Genomic DNA, 14,257 nt, shown 5'->3' on the forward strand with positions numbered 1-14,257 from the left:
ATTGAATGAGCAAGGAGAATAGAACTTGGAGAAGGAGCCAGGGATGGGGAGGAGACAAGGGACAAGTTAGTGGGGATGGTGCAGGAGGGGTTAAGCTTGGTGAAAACAGACAGCAGTGTCTGTGCCCACTAGAGCACACTCCGCTACAGAGCCTGGAATGGAATTCAAGATTCCTGAGTCTCACCATTCCTCAGCTGTCAGGAAATAACTGTGAAAACCAATGGTAAGGTGTATGTTTCATCCCCCTCTAGTGCTTGTCCACACAGAGGATGACAACATACTTTTGCTATCAATTACTCCCTAAGCTTAAGCAGCAGAGGTTTGTGTGGTGGATCTAAAAGGTTCCAACCCTGCTGATGGCCCATGTGGATGTCATATGATGTCACATGATGGAATTTCTGTTTTTTCTACTTTTTAAAAATCCTATGCAAGTGTATATACAAGAAAACTGCATTAAAAGAACATTATTCAGGTTGCAAAGTCAAGCACTCAGAAGTTTGGATATGCCAGAATTAAGGTGTTTCTTGCAACTGCAGTCACACCCCATTGTGCACATGCACTGTAATAATCTTAAATTCCTTTACTGCCTGCTATACTGCAGAGGACCGTAGACCTGCTCTGGGGATGAATCAGAGTTGTATAGTAAATTGGTTTTGGTAGAACTCTAGCCTCATTTGTTGCAGAAGTTGGAAACTGAAATGAATGAAGCAGGGGATTGCAGGAAAAAAAATGGATTGTCTCATAAATAAGAACACTGAGTGCTGTCCTGGGGAACTGGATTCTATCCATAGAATTCCTGTGTGAGGCTGGGCAAGTCACTTAAGCCAAACTTCTTAGAGCATCTGAAGAAGTGGGTTTTTTACCCACAAAAGCTTATGCCCAAATAAATCTGTTTGTCTTTAAGGTGCCACCGGACTCCTTGCTGTTTTTGTGGATACAGACTAACACAGCTACCCCCTGATTCTTAGAGCTGGTCACTATTTGTATGTTCCTCATTTTCTGGTAGCCCAGCTTGAGACCCTGGGGCTTGATTTGCAGAAGTGCTGAGCTCTCACATCTGTACTGAAGTCAATGGGAGCTGTGTTTGAATATATGAACTGCTATACAATGCCACGTATTCTGCAAAATCAGGTCCTAGATAGCGCAGATTGGACACTCAAAATCGTTTATTTTTTTTGCCTTAGTCACACTGTGCATCAGTTCTACATCTGTAAAATGGGGATAATACCACACCTCCTCTTCACAGGGGTGGTGGGAAGATAGCTTAATTAATGTGTGTGAATCACTCAGATACTATAATGATGACCACTACAGAAAAACAGATGAGGAAATTAATAATTCTGTATTTAGAGCAGGGTTTGAATTCGTGTAATAAAAAAAGCCAATAGCCACACTTTGAACAATGAGAAAAAATATTGGAAGCTGCTCATTAATAGAGCACCATCCATCTTGTGTGTAGTATCTCACTGATAAGCATACCAGTGCCAAGGCAAACCTTACACTATGAACAGGACTATGCACAGCAAGGAAATAACAAATTTCCTATTGATCTGCGTAGCTGCAGCCTATGACTGTCCTGTTCTGGGCGGCTTTGTCTCTGCCCCAGCAGGAGGTGTGACATGGGAAACCAAACACTGCATCTAGAGTGTACAGAAATTGTGGTATCTCTACACTTCCTGGAGGACTTAGTCTATGCACACTGTGTACTGAATAAGATGGGTCCTGTGAAAAAAATAGTTTCTGATCATCTAATTAGAGACTGTATCATATTTAAGGTTCCACAGACAACCTTGATACTGGTATTTTCTATCTTTTGAGCACCTGACTTTGCAACCATAATAAGGTTCTTTTAGCATAGTTTTCTGTGTAATTATGTATGGAGTGATGGGACTGCCTACAACGGCATGTGGCCCATCAGCAACTGCCAGTAGCAAAAATCCCGAATGGCCAGAGATGAAACACTAAGTTGGGAGAGCTCTGAGTGTCAGAGAATTTTTTCCCAGGTATCTGCCTGGTGGGTCTAACTCAGTGGTTCTCAGCTTTTCCAGACTACTGTACCCCTTTCAGGAGTTGGATTTGTCTTACGTACCCCCAAGTTTCACCTCACTTAAAAACTACTTGCTTACAAAATCAGACATAAAAATACAAAAGTGTCACAACACTATTATTGAAAAATTGTTTACTTTCTCATTTTGTCTGTATGAAATTTTAGTTTGCACTAACTTCACTAGTGCTTTTTATGCAGCCTGTTGTAAAACTAGGCAAATATCTAGATGAGTTGATGTACCCCCTGGAAGACCTCTATGTACCCCCAGGGGTACACGTACCCCTGGTTGAGAACCACTGGTCTAACTGATCACCATATTTGGGGTTGGGAAGGAATTTTCACCCAAGTCAGATTGGCAGAGACCCTGAGGGGTTTTTGCCTTGCTGTGCAGCATGGGGCATGGGTCACTTGCAGGTTTAAACTAGTATAAATGGTGAATTCTCTGTAACTTGAGGTCTTTAAACCACGATTTGAGGACTTCAGTAACTCAGCCAGAGGTTAGGGATCTATTTCAGGAGTAGGTGGGTGAGGTTCTGTAGCAGTGTACAGGAGGTCAGACTAGATGATAACAATGTTCCCTTCTGACCTTAAAGTCTATGAGTCTATGAGTAAGTAAACACACACAAACTTCCACAAGGTTATAAAGGTATCTTATGTCAAGTATCAAGAACACTGGGAATTAAGGGTTTTTCAGACCTCTGACAAGTTCTGTCCCTCTCTGTCATCCTGTTCTTCCTCCCTTTATCTCTCACTGTCTTCCTTAGAGGATACCATGTTTTCTTCCCTCCCATTCTGTGCTTTTCCAGCTCATCCAGTTCTGCTCCAAAATGGTTTTACTCTTTCTTAATAAAACACATGCAGCCTGGCACTAGAGCTGGATGAAACACGGGATTTCCAGTTGATGGGAAATGCTGCTATTTCAAAATTTGAGTATGGTCTGAATTGGGCCAAAACCAAATTTTTCAAAATTTACTGCCTAACTGGCCCTTCCCCCAAAAATTCATTTAGGAAATACCGACATAATATTGTATTTCCTAAACTAAATATGCTCCCCTGACCCCAACAGCTGCTGAATGAGACTGTCATTCTTGGGTAATTGTCGTTATTGCCCAGGGAAGTTGCAGGAAACCTTTCTGCTGGAATCCTGCCTTTGATTTGCCAAAAGTTTGCTGGACCCAAGATGTTTCCATGAAACCTGTTGGGTGTTCTACAAATCGGTATTTTCCAATAGAATATGTTTTATTGGAAAACTTCTGACCAGCTCTTCCTGGCACCTTTGGATCTCTGATATGCTCCAGAATCTTTTTCCCTGGCTGTCAAGTTCCTGACTTGCCTTGTCATCATTCTCAGAAGTTTTGAAGGCAGTGGGAGCTACTGGGCGCTCAGCATTTTGGGAATCGAGCCACTTACTTATGTGTCAAACTTCAGGCACCCATTTTCTAAAAACTTGGCATTAGAGCATATTGATGAAATATTGCACATTTAATAACTTTCCTTATATTTTATAGTGTGATTGGCATCCTTTTGGTTGTGTTGTCAATTGTCATTATATACAGCTTTCCTCACAACTGCTTTCCAGAACTTATCATTCTTTGTAAAGCCAATCTGCAGCCTTGTGAAATCTCTTAGGCTTTTTCATTTGCTTTGATAACTTATTAAACCAAAGATATGCTTGGCTAAGCCTAATTCTAATGTGTAGCTAAGTGTTCAGCCAAACACTGAACATTTAAAGTTGATATTGCTTAACATTCTGCGTCAAGGTGTGCAACCACTACTATGACCAGTATATGCTATTAACATTCTTTCAGCCAGCATTCACTCTTCATTTCAACCGCAGCCCTTCAAATCATTACGGTTAATTTTGATGCCAGCCATAGCTAGACTCGTTGCTAATTCTAAGCACAGCAGGGTTAACCAGAGAGCTGTCTACTCTTTTTTTTTTTTTTTTTTTTTTTTTTTTTTGCACAGTCAACATTTGCTGTGGAACTGGAATGAACAAGTTTAAACCAACTTGTAGCTGTTCCACTTGTGAGTTTTCTATTTTTAAATAAACAGGCCCCTAATAAATAATCCCTGACATAAACTAACTGGTGTTGAACTTGCTAAGGAGGCTAGCAGTGTATTTATAATAGAGTCATTAATAAAACCTGAAGAAATGGTGATTTTATTTTAGATATGCGTACTGCATATACAGATATTTGACCTCACAGCAGTTGTTCCATTTTACAACAGTTTTGGAATGTACTTAGAAATGGAACATTTATTGTTTTAACTGAATTATTTTTTCTTTTACAATATCTTACCAGACTACCATGCTATGTAAATTTGCCAAACAATACTAACGCTAAATATTTTGCTCTGAGATGTTTTTAATCATTTTGATGTAGAAAAATTCTAAAGGTATAAATTATGCTTTTGCTTTAGCTATCTCTCCCAGGAGAGGGGGAGTTTGACATCTGATTTCAGTTAGAATTTTGTTTCTGAGAGCACACTCTTTCTTTAAGACTTCTTCTTTTTTTTTTTTTTTTTTGGTTCAGAATTTTTAGACACAGAACCAATGATGGATCCCAGCTGTTGTCCTGGGCTAATTAAGTAAGCAACAATTCAATACTGCAGTACTGAATCCTACAGTCAACATAAAAAATAGCTAAGTACAATACCTGTATAAGTGGATTTAAAAAGTGGTTTTGAATAACACTGGAGGTTCTGCTTATGATTAACTCCATATCCGTTGTAGTCAAAAATCTATCATGAGATCATACACATAGAGCTGCACTGTAGTAATATATTTCAGGAAATATCTTCAATTTTAAGAAGCTGTTTACAGCATCTTATAGTGCACATTTTGAAAGGGACACAGTTAAGGCCAGTAAACCAGTTTTGTTTGCTTGCAGAGGAGCAGATACATGTTATGCCATCCATTCGCCCTTCTTGTTCTGTTTTTCTGTGAGCAAATAAAATAATAAAAATTATTTTAGTCCTGTTCTTGGAACATCAGTATGTCTTATTCCAGGGTGAGGCCAAACCAAAGAGGGGCTATGTCACCACTTCCCCGTAATCTTGGGTGTTTCACAATGCTATGCTGTTGTAGCTCCCAACCTAAGCTGCTCACAAACAGCCAAACAGCAGGCAGGTCACACACCCTGAGTGTCTGTGTATAGCTGCAGCCCTGGTCCATCAGCTCTGACCCCCAGCAGCCTTCCAGCAACACACTAGCCACACTCTGGCTTCCACCAGCCTTGGTTACTATGTTCAGGGTGCCCTAACACATTCTCAGTCTTGAATTTTCCCAAAACATGTGTTCTGCACTTACCAGCCCTCTCTTGGACAGTTCAGATATTAAGGTTTGTTGCTCATGTACAGAGTGAATATTCAACAGTTTGCTCCTTTATATGGAGTTACCAAAAAGTTCAATTTAAATGAAGCACTGGGTTGGTTTAGATTAAAAAATAAAACAAGTTTATTAACAAAAGAAGATAGGATTTTAAGTGAATTCAAGTATAGGAGATAAAGTTAGAAATGGTTACAAGCGAATAAAAGTGGAAACACATCTAAAAGTCTAAAACTTAATTTAGCAAGTGTTGGTTCAAGGGTTTACTTAACATAGCCTTTCTGACCTACAGTCTTCCAGGAAGATGACGACTGACTTTCTTTCATCAGGATCACTCCCAGAGTCCCAAAGGTGCTGGTGCCTTTGTCTTGTTAGGTGAAAGAGAGAGAAAGCAAGGAGTTTTCTGCCCCTTTGATTTATAGTCCAGTGAACCCTTGAAATGGATTCTTCTGAAGATAATCCCTCAAAGCAAAGTTTATTCAATCAATCAGAATAAAGTGATCACTTTCAATCAGAAAGTGACATGGAGTCTGGTGGTGAATGAGGCTCCATGCTCTTTCTTACCACCTGTGTTTGCTGAAATGCAAATTTGCTTTGTCTCCTGCTGTCTCCTCCCCCTGCTGTCTTGAGTACCCTGTTTACTACTTATATTTAAATTGAGAAAAACACATTCCTTATTTAGGATAGATATGTTTAACAACCTTAACTAGGCTGGGTTGTGTGGTTTTGTATATGTGATAACATCATACAGGGGGATTTCATAACTTTACATGTAATGCTGCTACATACATATCACCATGATGTTATTGACCAGCACATTATTAGTTTTTAAATGATACTTCATAAGGCATATTTTGTACAAAGATTATTACAGTAGTGTGTAGGGTGTGGATACAGAGGTGCTTTCGGTCATACAGTATTTTCACAATGTCTCCCTGAGTCCAAGTAATTTTTGGTGGAAAAACTATGTGGGATACTAAAGATGGGATTATTGTCATCGTCTTTCTGTTCTTCTGTATGTATTACCAGGGGTTCAACCTTAAACTATTCTTATTCACAGGGGATTTGGAAATGCCTGATGTTAGCAGACTCCACTGATCCACTCCTTCCAGACTGATTTTGTGCTAGTTTACTTCATTCTATGGCATGTGCCCCCACTCACAGCCCCCACATTACAATCATGCAAAACCATGTTAAGTAATAGAGTCTTGTGAGAATATAAAAAGAGAAAGATAGTTGTATTCATAGATATTAGCACCGTGAAACAGAGCAAAGATCCACATACTCCATTATCCTGTTTCCAACAGTGGCCTGTACCAAATGCGTCTTTAAAAAGGTCCATCTTGGAGAATTATGGAAAAACTTGCCCATAGACAAAGATTTTTCCTTACCTCTATTAGTGGATTGCTTATGCCCTTCTAAAAACAATTTTTATCCTATCTCATATAACTGTGTATGTTTTCATTACCCATATAAATGTCTAGCCTTTTGATTCCTACTAAGGTCAGGACTCAATTATATCTTGTGGCAATGAATTGCAAAGGTTTCTTATGTATTCTGTAAAGAAAATATTTCCTTTCAAGAATTTTAAATTTGTTGTCTTGTTCTTGTATTATAAAGAGGATATAAGTAGGCACAACTGATTTACCTCTTGTGTACCATTCCTTATTCTGAATACCTTTTTTTGTTTCACCTCTTGTTTATGACTTCTCTAAACAGTGGTAGTATTTTCGATCTTTTCTCCACAAAAGTGTTCTATGCCTCTAACCACTTTTGCCACTTGTCTTTAGATGCCTTCCCCCCCACCCTTTTACATTTTTTAAAAAGAGAGGGTGAGCAGAACTGAACAAATTATTCCAAATTAGGATGTACTGCTGGTTTATATAAAGGCAGTATAATATCCTCTTTATTATGTTCTATCACATCCTTGTGCATGCTAACATTACTTTTTTTTTTTACTTTCTGTGTGCACTTATCAAAGATTTTCATTGAACTGTCCTCACAAGTGCCCAGGCTTTTTCTGAAGTGGTTACAGTTAATTTAGAACACTGTATAGTACCGATTATTATTATTATTATTATTTAGTACAGATTATTCTTTCCAATGTGCATTATCTTGCATTTGTCAGCAATGAATTATATATGTCAGTATGCTGCTCATCCATATACCATGTAGCTTCTCCAGGCCACTGGGAAGATCTGCATAGTCTTCTTAACGAACATAAAAAATGTTGAACTCCAATGATCCCTAACCAGCAGAAGGCAAAGGAGTCTTGTGGCTGCTTTAAGTTGTACCAAGGGCCCTAGAAACCCCAAGAATCAAGGGAGTGTAAAGATGACATAGCCACATTTGATGAATCCCTTGGGTTGTAGGCATATTTGCAGTATTTTGGGGTGCACATTGTTGGGATTCCCTCCAAGACCTTTTCCACTAGGCTTATCCAGAATACCTTGTCGAGTTCTGGGAGAACACTTTATCAGTCCTCTGTGATCCAAAGCACTCAGTTTGACTCCCCATTTTGTCACTCAGGTTCCTTTATTTACTCAGCAACGTTACGCTGAGTTGATCAGACTCAAATGCACGGGGATGGATGTAGGGTACATCACAGCTCCAAAGTTACACAGAAACCCTCTCTTTTTACATACATTTACACATCTCATGGCATTTACTGTACATTACATCACACATTTTTGGATTGGATTGGTTTCTTTGTAATAAAATATCTAAATGTTTATTTACAAGGAAAAAAAATAAGAGAGTTATTTACAGGTTAAAGTAAGCAAACGCATACACACAGATCTAAATCCCCAAAGTGACAGAGTTGTAGTAATCTGTCAATTCAAAATGGCTTTCCAGGCAGATGCAGGGGTAACCTTTATTTTGAGTCTGATCAGCTCAGTGTAGCATTACAGTATGCCAAATAAAGGTTACCTGAGTGACAAAATCCATTCACTGAAATTTATGTTTGCATATTATCATAGTTGTTAATTGTGTTTCTTAGGCTTCTGGGCTCGTGAAATAGGCACAATGATTGGACTGCACCATCCCCTAATACCTGTTCACCATCAATATGTTGTCACATCAACTATCCCTGAAGTGAAAGCCCTGAAAACGGAATTGCCTGTGCTTCGTGACTTAGAAGGATCATATTATCTAAGACAGGAAAGGGATGGGCTTTTATTTGGTCCATATGAAAGTCAGGAGAAAATGAAACTACAGGAGTCATGGGTAACAAATGGAGTCCCACCAGGTAATTAAAAAAAATTACATGTATCTTCAAAGCTTGATAAACTATAGAAAATAGTTTAACAATATAAAGCACAATAGCATATTTCCCTTTATAACACTGACTTGTGTGATGAGAAGTGGAAGGTATTGAAAATTTAGTTGCAACATATGCTTTTTTTGCATATCTTTCAAAATATGACTACAGCCTCTGAGACTGAACAGAAATAACAAGCAGAACACTAAGGCAGACTATTGTATATATGAATGAAATAGAGCCATAAAAACAAATGGCTTTGTCCAGCATTAGAGAAGTCTCCTGTGCCTGTCTATCTCCTTTCTGCTTCAGTGCTGAGACTTTGTGTTGTTAATGATAATAATCAGACCTATCTCTTACATAGTGCTTCTCATCAGTAGATCTCAAAATGCTTTACCATTACGGGTAATATCATTATCCCAATTTTACAGATGGGGAAACTGAGGCACAGATCAATAAATGACTTGCCCAAGGTCATCCAAAAGGTCAGTGACAGAACCAAGAATAGAGTCCAAGGCCAAGTCTACATTACAGACCTATATTGGTATATCTGCATCGCTCAGGGGTGTGAAAAACCCACTCCCCTGATAGACATAGTTATCTCGACCTAAGCCCCGGGGCAGACAGAGCTATGTCAGCAGGAGAAGCTCTTGCGGAGGTGGATTAACTATGCCAACAGGAGAAGCTGTCCTGTCAGCATAGTAGTGTCTTCAGTGCAGCTGTGCCACTATAGCGCTGTACGTGAAGACAAGCCCCAAGTCTCCTGAGTCCTAGTCCAGTGCCTGAGCTGCTAGGCTGCACTGCTTCCCCTTAGATCAAGAGAAATAAAATGAAAGCTGACTTTTAAATCCAGTTGCCCTCAGTTTGTGCTCTTCTTACAGGGAAGTGGGGTTTTGTGATGTAAAGATAGAAAAGGTGTGGATATACAGACTGATGAATTACATACTGCTCTTGCTTATATATATATATTGTATGCATATATTTAAAACAAATATTTACAGTTTATTAAAAATATATAATATGAATCAAATATTTGTGCAGGTTTTGGAAAGGAACTTTTTGAGTCTGATTTAGACAGAATAATGGATCATATCGAGGCTGCAATGGCAATGGTCCCAGTCCTGAAACAAGCAGACATCATTAACACAGTTGCTGGTCCTATCACATATTCTCCAGACATTCTTCCTATGGTGGGACCACATCAGGGTGTCAGAAATTACTGGGTAGCAATTGGCTTTGGGTGAGTAAATTCATCACACCATTAACTTTTGTCCATCATGTATTAAAGTAAAATTGCATTCAACTTCAGCATCACTGACCTTGGTTTTTTTAAATATACTGCACACTATCCTGTGCCTGTAAGTGGCCTCAACTGTCTGATCATGTGCATCTCCTTATATTTGGCCATATATTTGTCACCACTCCCACCCATCCTGTGGCTCTTTCTCACCAGCTCTTTTTCTGTTCTTGCTCCTTTTCTTCTGCAGCATGGAACAGTTAACCTCAAAGCCAATTTCATTGTTGCAGGAAATGAGTAGTATTTAAAATATTGTGTGCACCAAGATAGACTCTTGTCAGCACTCTTTCTTAGAGTACATCTTTCAGTTTATTTGTGCAAATAACTTTGGGCAATATTGGGTATGTCTACACACAATTAAACACCCAGGGCTGACCTGGGTCAACTGATTTGGCCTCCTGGGGCTTGGGCTGTGGGGCTGTAAAACTGTTGTGTAGACATTCAGGCTTGGGCTGGAGCCTGAGCTCTGGGACTCCATGAGGGGGGAGTGTCCCAGAGCCAGCTCCAGCCTGAGCCAAAACATCTACACAGCAATTTTTAGCCCTGCATCCCAAGCCCCGTAAGCCCAAATCAGCTGACCCAAGCCAGCTGCAGCCATGCCACAGCTCTTTTATTCCAGTGTAAAAGTACCCATTGTCTTCTCCATGGGCTATTTTGCAGCTGCGAAGGATTGTGCAATTCCAGTTGTGGCAAGGATGAGTGCAACAAAGGAAGCTTAACATTTGAGGTGCTGAATGGAATGTTATATGTTTCGTGGAGAGGGTTGAAGAAGTACTAAGCAGAGGGTACTAAAAGAGTAATGGGAGTATTGGCTGTTGTAGAAGGGGTGTGCCACATGAGAGTACTGGGGGTGCCAGATGTTGAGAAGATGGATACTGTAGGTGAGTGTTGTTGGATGTTAGAGGTAGGTGGTGTATACTGGGAGAAGGTACTGTTTGAGGACATCTGGGTGGTGCTGCTCATTCTTTCTCATTGTGATATTCTTACATTAACATTTTCATTAATCATGGTATACAATTTGTTCACCCTAAATTCTTTGCCACATTCAGTTACCTCAGCTGATCATTGCTCCAAGAGGAATGGATAATTGCCTAATCATCATATCAAAATCCACTAAGGCCTTATCCACTTTTTCTTCACTTTACAAACCCTCATATATAAAACTATATAAGAGATTAAGATGCTTTCCCATGCTCCCAAAATAAAATAGATGGATCATTTTGAATTGAATGATTGATTAAGTACACTTGCTGTTTGAATTTAAGAGGTTTTAAAAATTTCACCTTTTAACTACACACTTAATATTCTTATCTAAAGCACTGGGTTCCAGAAAAGACTGCTTTGTTACATTAATTGCATTTCCTGTGGGCCCTTTTCTCCTCCCATTGAAGTGATTTCAGTGGAAATAGGATTAAGGTCTATATTGGACTGACTGGAGACAGCAGAGAGGGTTTTATTCCTATTATAAACTTAATTTAAAAAAAAGTATACATTTGTTTAGCTTCTGAATGTTACGACCCAAGGTTTAATGAGGAAATTGATGAGACAGGGGTATCTGTATTTCAGGGGTCATTGACACTCCACCGCCCCTAGCAGAACGCTATAGAAGCAGATGTTTCCATGTATGTTGAAATTTTGTGTGTACACTGGTAGTCTTTATCTCAGAATTCCCGGTCAGAACATTGAGATTGAAGTCTTAGTGAGTGTGTGTGGTTTTTATGTAATCATTTATTATTTGTTTGAGGCCAACAGCTTGCTGTGCACTTTAATGTGTAGACAGGTTAATAATTATTATGGGTGGGACTGCTATCGCTACATATTATTAAATTGCCACATACTTCCCATTATAAGACCTAGTTTTCAGTTGTTTATAACTTTGCCAAACTTTAACCAGGTAGCCTTGAAATTTTCTGTGATGAGTGTCTGCCTTAGGCTGAATACGTTTCAGCTAAAACGTTTCAACTGTTTCTGAGAACAAGGCTCAGGAAAAATATATTGGTTGGCCCATGTTAAAAAACTTCTGGTGCTCTTTTGTTTGAAAAGATCTAAAGCCTCCATGCTTTGGAATAGGGACTTGAAATTTGTCAGAGGGTGGCCTTTGTGTCAGGGATGTACCTTTTGTCATCTCTGTGAAAATCCATCCAAACTTATCCAAGTTATTAGCCCGAGAAAAATCACTGATCGTATATGCTTAGTAGAGAATTGTGGGACATTCATTACAGAAATCTCTGAAGATTCCATCCATATAGACATGCTCCAGCCTTAGGCTGAGGAGGAATCTCCCTGCAATTGCAGTTCTGGGATGCTGTCGGCAGGGTTCAGTCCAGGCACTGGAAGTGAGAGCAGGGAGCTTGTCTCTCCTGTGTTTTCAACTGTTATCCAGGCAGTGTGATGAGGAAGCTGCCTGATTCAAGTTCAAAGGTGACAAGAGCTGGATGGGGGAGTGGATGGGACAAGAGTCTGTGGAGGAGAAGTTAGGGGTATGTGGACTGAGACTGGAGGCTGGGAGGGAAGAGGGAAATTGGAACTGGGAGTTGAGGGAAGAAATGGGACACGCTGGGCAAAGAGCCTGGGACTGGAAGCCAGCGGACAGAGGAGCCTAGAGCTGGTTGGGTAAGCAGACTAAGACTGGAAACCAGTGGGGTGGGGGAAGGGAGAGGAGACACCTCTGACAAGGAGCAGAGATTTGTGGGGAGAACTGACACTGGGTGTGCAAAAAGACTGGGACAAGGGGACAGGGTGAGGGTTTTTCTTTGTCTCTGGGGTGGGCAATAAAACTAGCAGAATAGAACTGCTTCCTGTAACCTCAAAGTTACATCTATTAGAGGCAGCTAACTTGGTTGCTGAAAATGGAAATAACAGTGGCTTTGAGTAATTCCTAGACAAAACATTATCGAACAGTGCAAAGAGAATTTGTAATACTTGATGCCTTTGTTGAAAAATTTGTTTCTGTTTTAAAGATATGGCATTATCCATGCTGGAGGCGTCGGAAAGTATCTCAGTGATTGGATCCTAGGTGGGGAGCCTCCTTTTGACCTGATAGAATTAGATCCCAATCGCTATGGAAAATGGTCCACCACCCAATATACAGCAACAAAAGCAAGAGAGTCTTATGGATTTAACAACATTGGTAAGAAGATAATTTATAAAGCATTTTTTATATCCTGAAATATAGGACTTTGCACTTATGTAAAACATCTCCTTTCTTTTGTTGTGGATTAATAGAAAGATGAAGCTTGACTCCCCACTGCCTTGCAACTGGTGTAGTCACTTAGGCCTAGATGCACAAAAGGAATTAAGTGCCTAAGTCCCTACTGATGCACAAAACTGTAGCCAAACCCGGTAGGCGCCTAAATTTTCAGGGTAAAAGTTCCCTGGGTGCCTAAGTGTCTGCCTCTGAGCATGCTCACTGTTCCCTCACTCTAGGCATCTCTCCTGCCTGCGCCCCAGAATGAGTCATAAACGAGGGGAAGATAGGCATTTGGCTGCCTAAGTCACATCTGGGGCCCAATCCAGTAGGAGCCCTGTGAGCACATCTACTGGATTGGGTCCCTCAGGCAAGTTCACAAAACAGTTGGGGTGGAAGATCTTCCCTCGTAACTTTTAGCCCAGTGGTTAGAGTACTCACCTGGGATGTGGGAGTCCTGGGAGCAGGAGGACTGGATCCTTGGTTTCCCACGGGAGCATACGAACCACCAGGCTATAGAATCATTCTTATGCTTATGCACACTCGCTCACTCTCTCTCTGGCCCAAATGACTCTTCAAGCATTTAGCCAGAGTGCAACAGCTTCAACAGCAGATACTGAATATCCCATGTCCCAAGGGCTAGAGCATTCACTTGAGAGGTGGCAGATCCCTATTCGAATCCCTTCTCCCCTCGTGTGGAGAGGGGCCTTGGAGGTCTCCCACATCCCAGGTGAGTACACTAGGCTAAAAGTTATAAAGGAGGTCCTTCTCCTTTTCTTCACCCCAACCCCAGCTTCTTGCTAAAACAGAGTAGGCACCTAACTCCAGGCGAGGGTTCACAGCTGAGAACTAGCAGAGATAGGCACCTTTCTCTGTGAGATAAGTGGGGGTTAGTACACACCCCTCTGGTCAGCAGCTCTCTGCCCAGCATGCTGGCTTTTGTGAATTGCACTCTAAGGATATGTCTACATTGCAGTTAGTCACCTATGGCTGGCCTGTGCCAGCTGACTCAGGCTCACGGGCACAGGCTAAGGGGCTGTTTAATTGCGGTATAGATGTTCAGGCTCGGGCTGCAGCCTGAGCTCTGAGACCCTCCCATCTTACAGGCCATATAGCCTAGGCTCCAGCCCGAG

General features: G+C 40.6%; 1 protein-coding gene across 2 annotated transcripts in view; it reads left to right on the forward strand.

Annotated features, from left to right (window-relative positions):
- DMGDH (dimethylglycine dehydrogenase) overlaps nucleotides 1-14,257 on the forward strand; it is a 95,461-nt gene that overhangs the window by 44,511 nt on the left and 36,693 nt on the right. For both annotated transcript variants that reach the window (XM_024111121.3, XM_024111122.3), the window contains exons 6-8: nucleotides 8,380-8,628; nucleotides 9,682-9,880; nucleotides 12,898-13,067. In XM_024111121.3, coding sequence (XP_023966889.2) covers nucleotides 8,380-8,628; nucleotides 9,682-9,880; nucleotides 12,898-13,067 — 618 coding nt within the window. The remainder of the gene's footprint in view (nucleotides 1-8,379; nucleotides 8,629-9,681; nucleotides 9,881-12,897; nucleotides 13,068-14,257) is intronic.

This window comes from Chrysemys picta, chromosome 6 (genome assembly GCF_011386835.1).
Source record: "Chrysemys picta bellii isolate R12L10 chromosome 6, ASM1138683v2, whole genome shotgun sequence".
NCBI lineage: Eukaryota > Metazoa > Chordata > Testudines > Emydidae > Chrysemys > Chrysemys picta.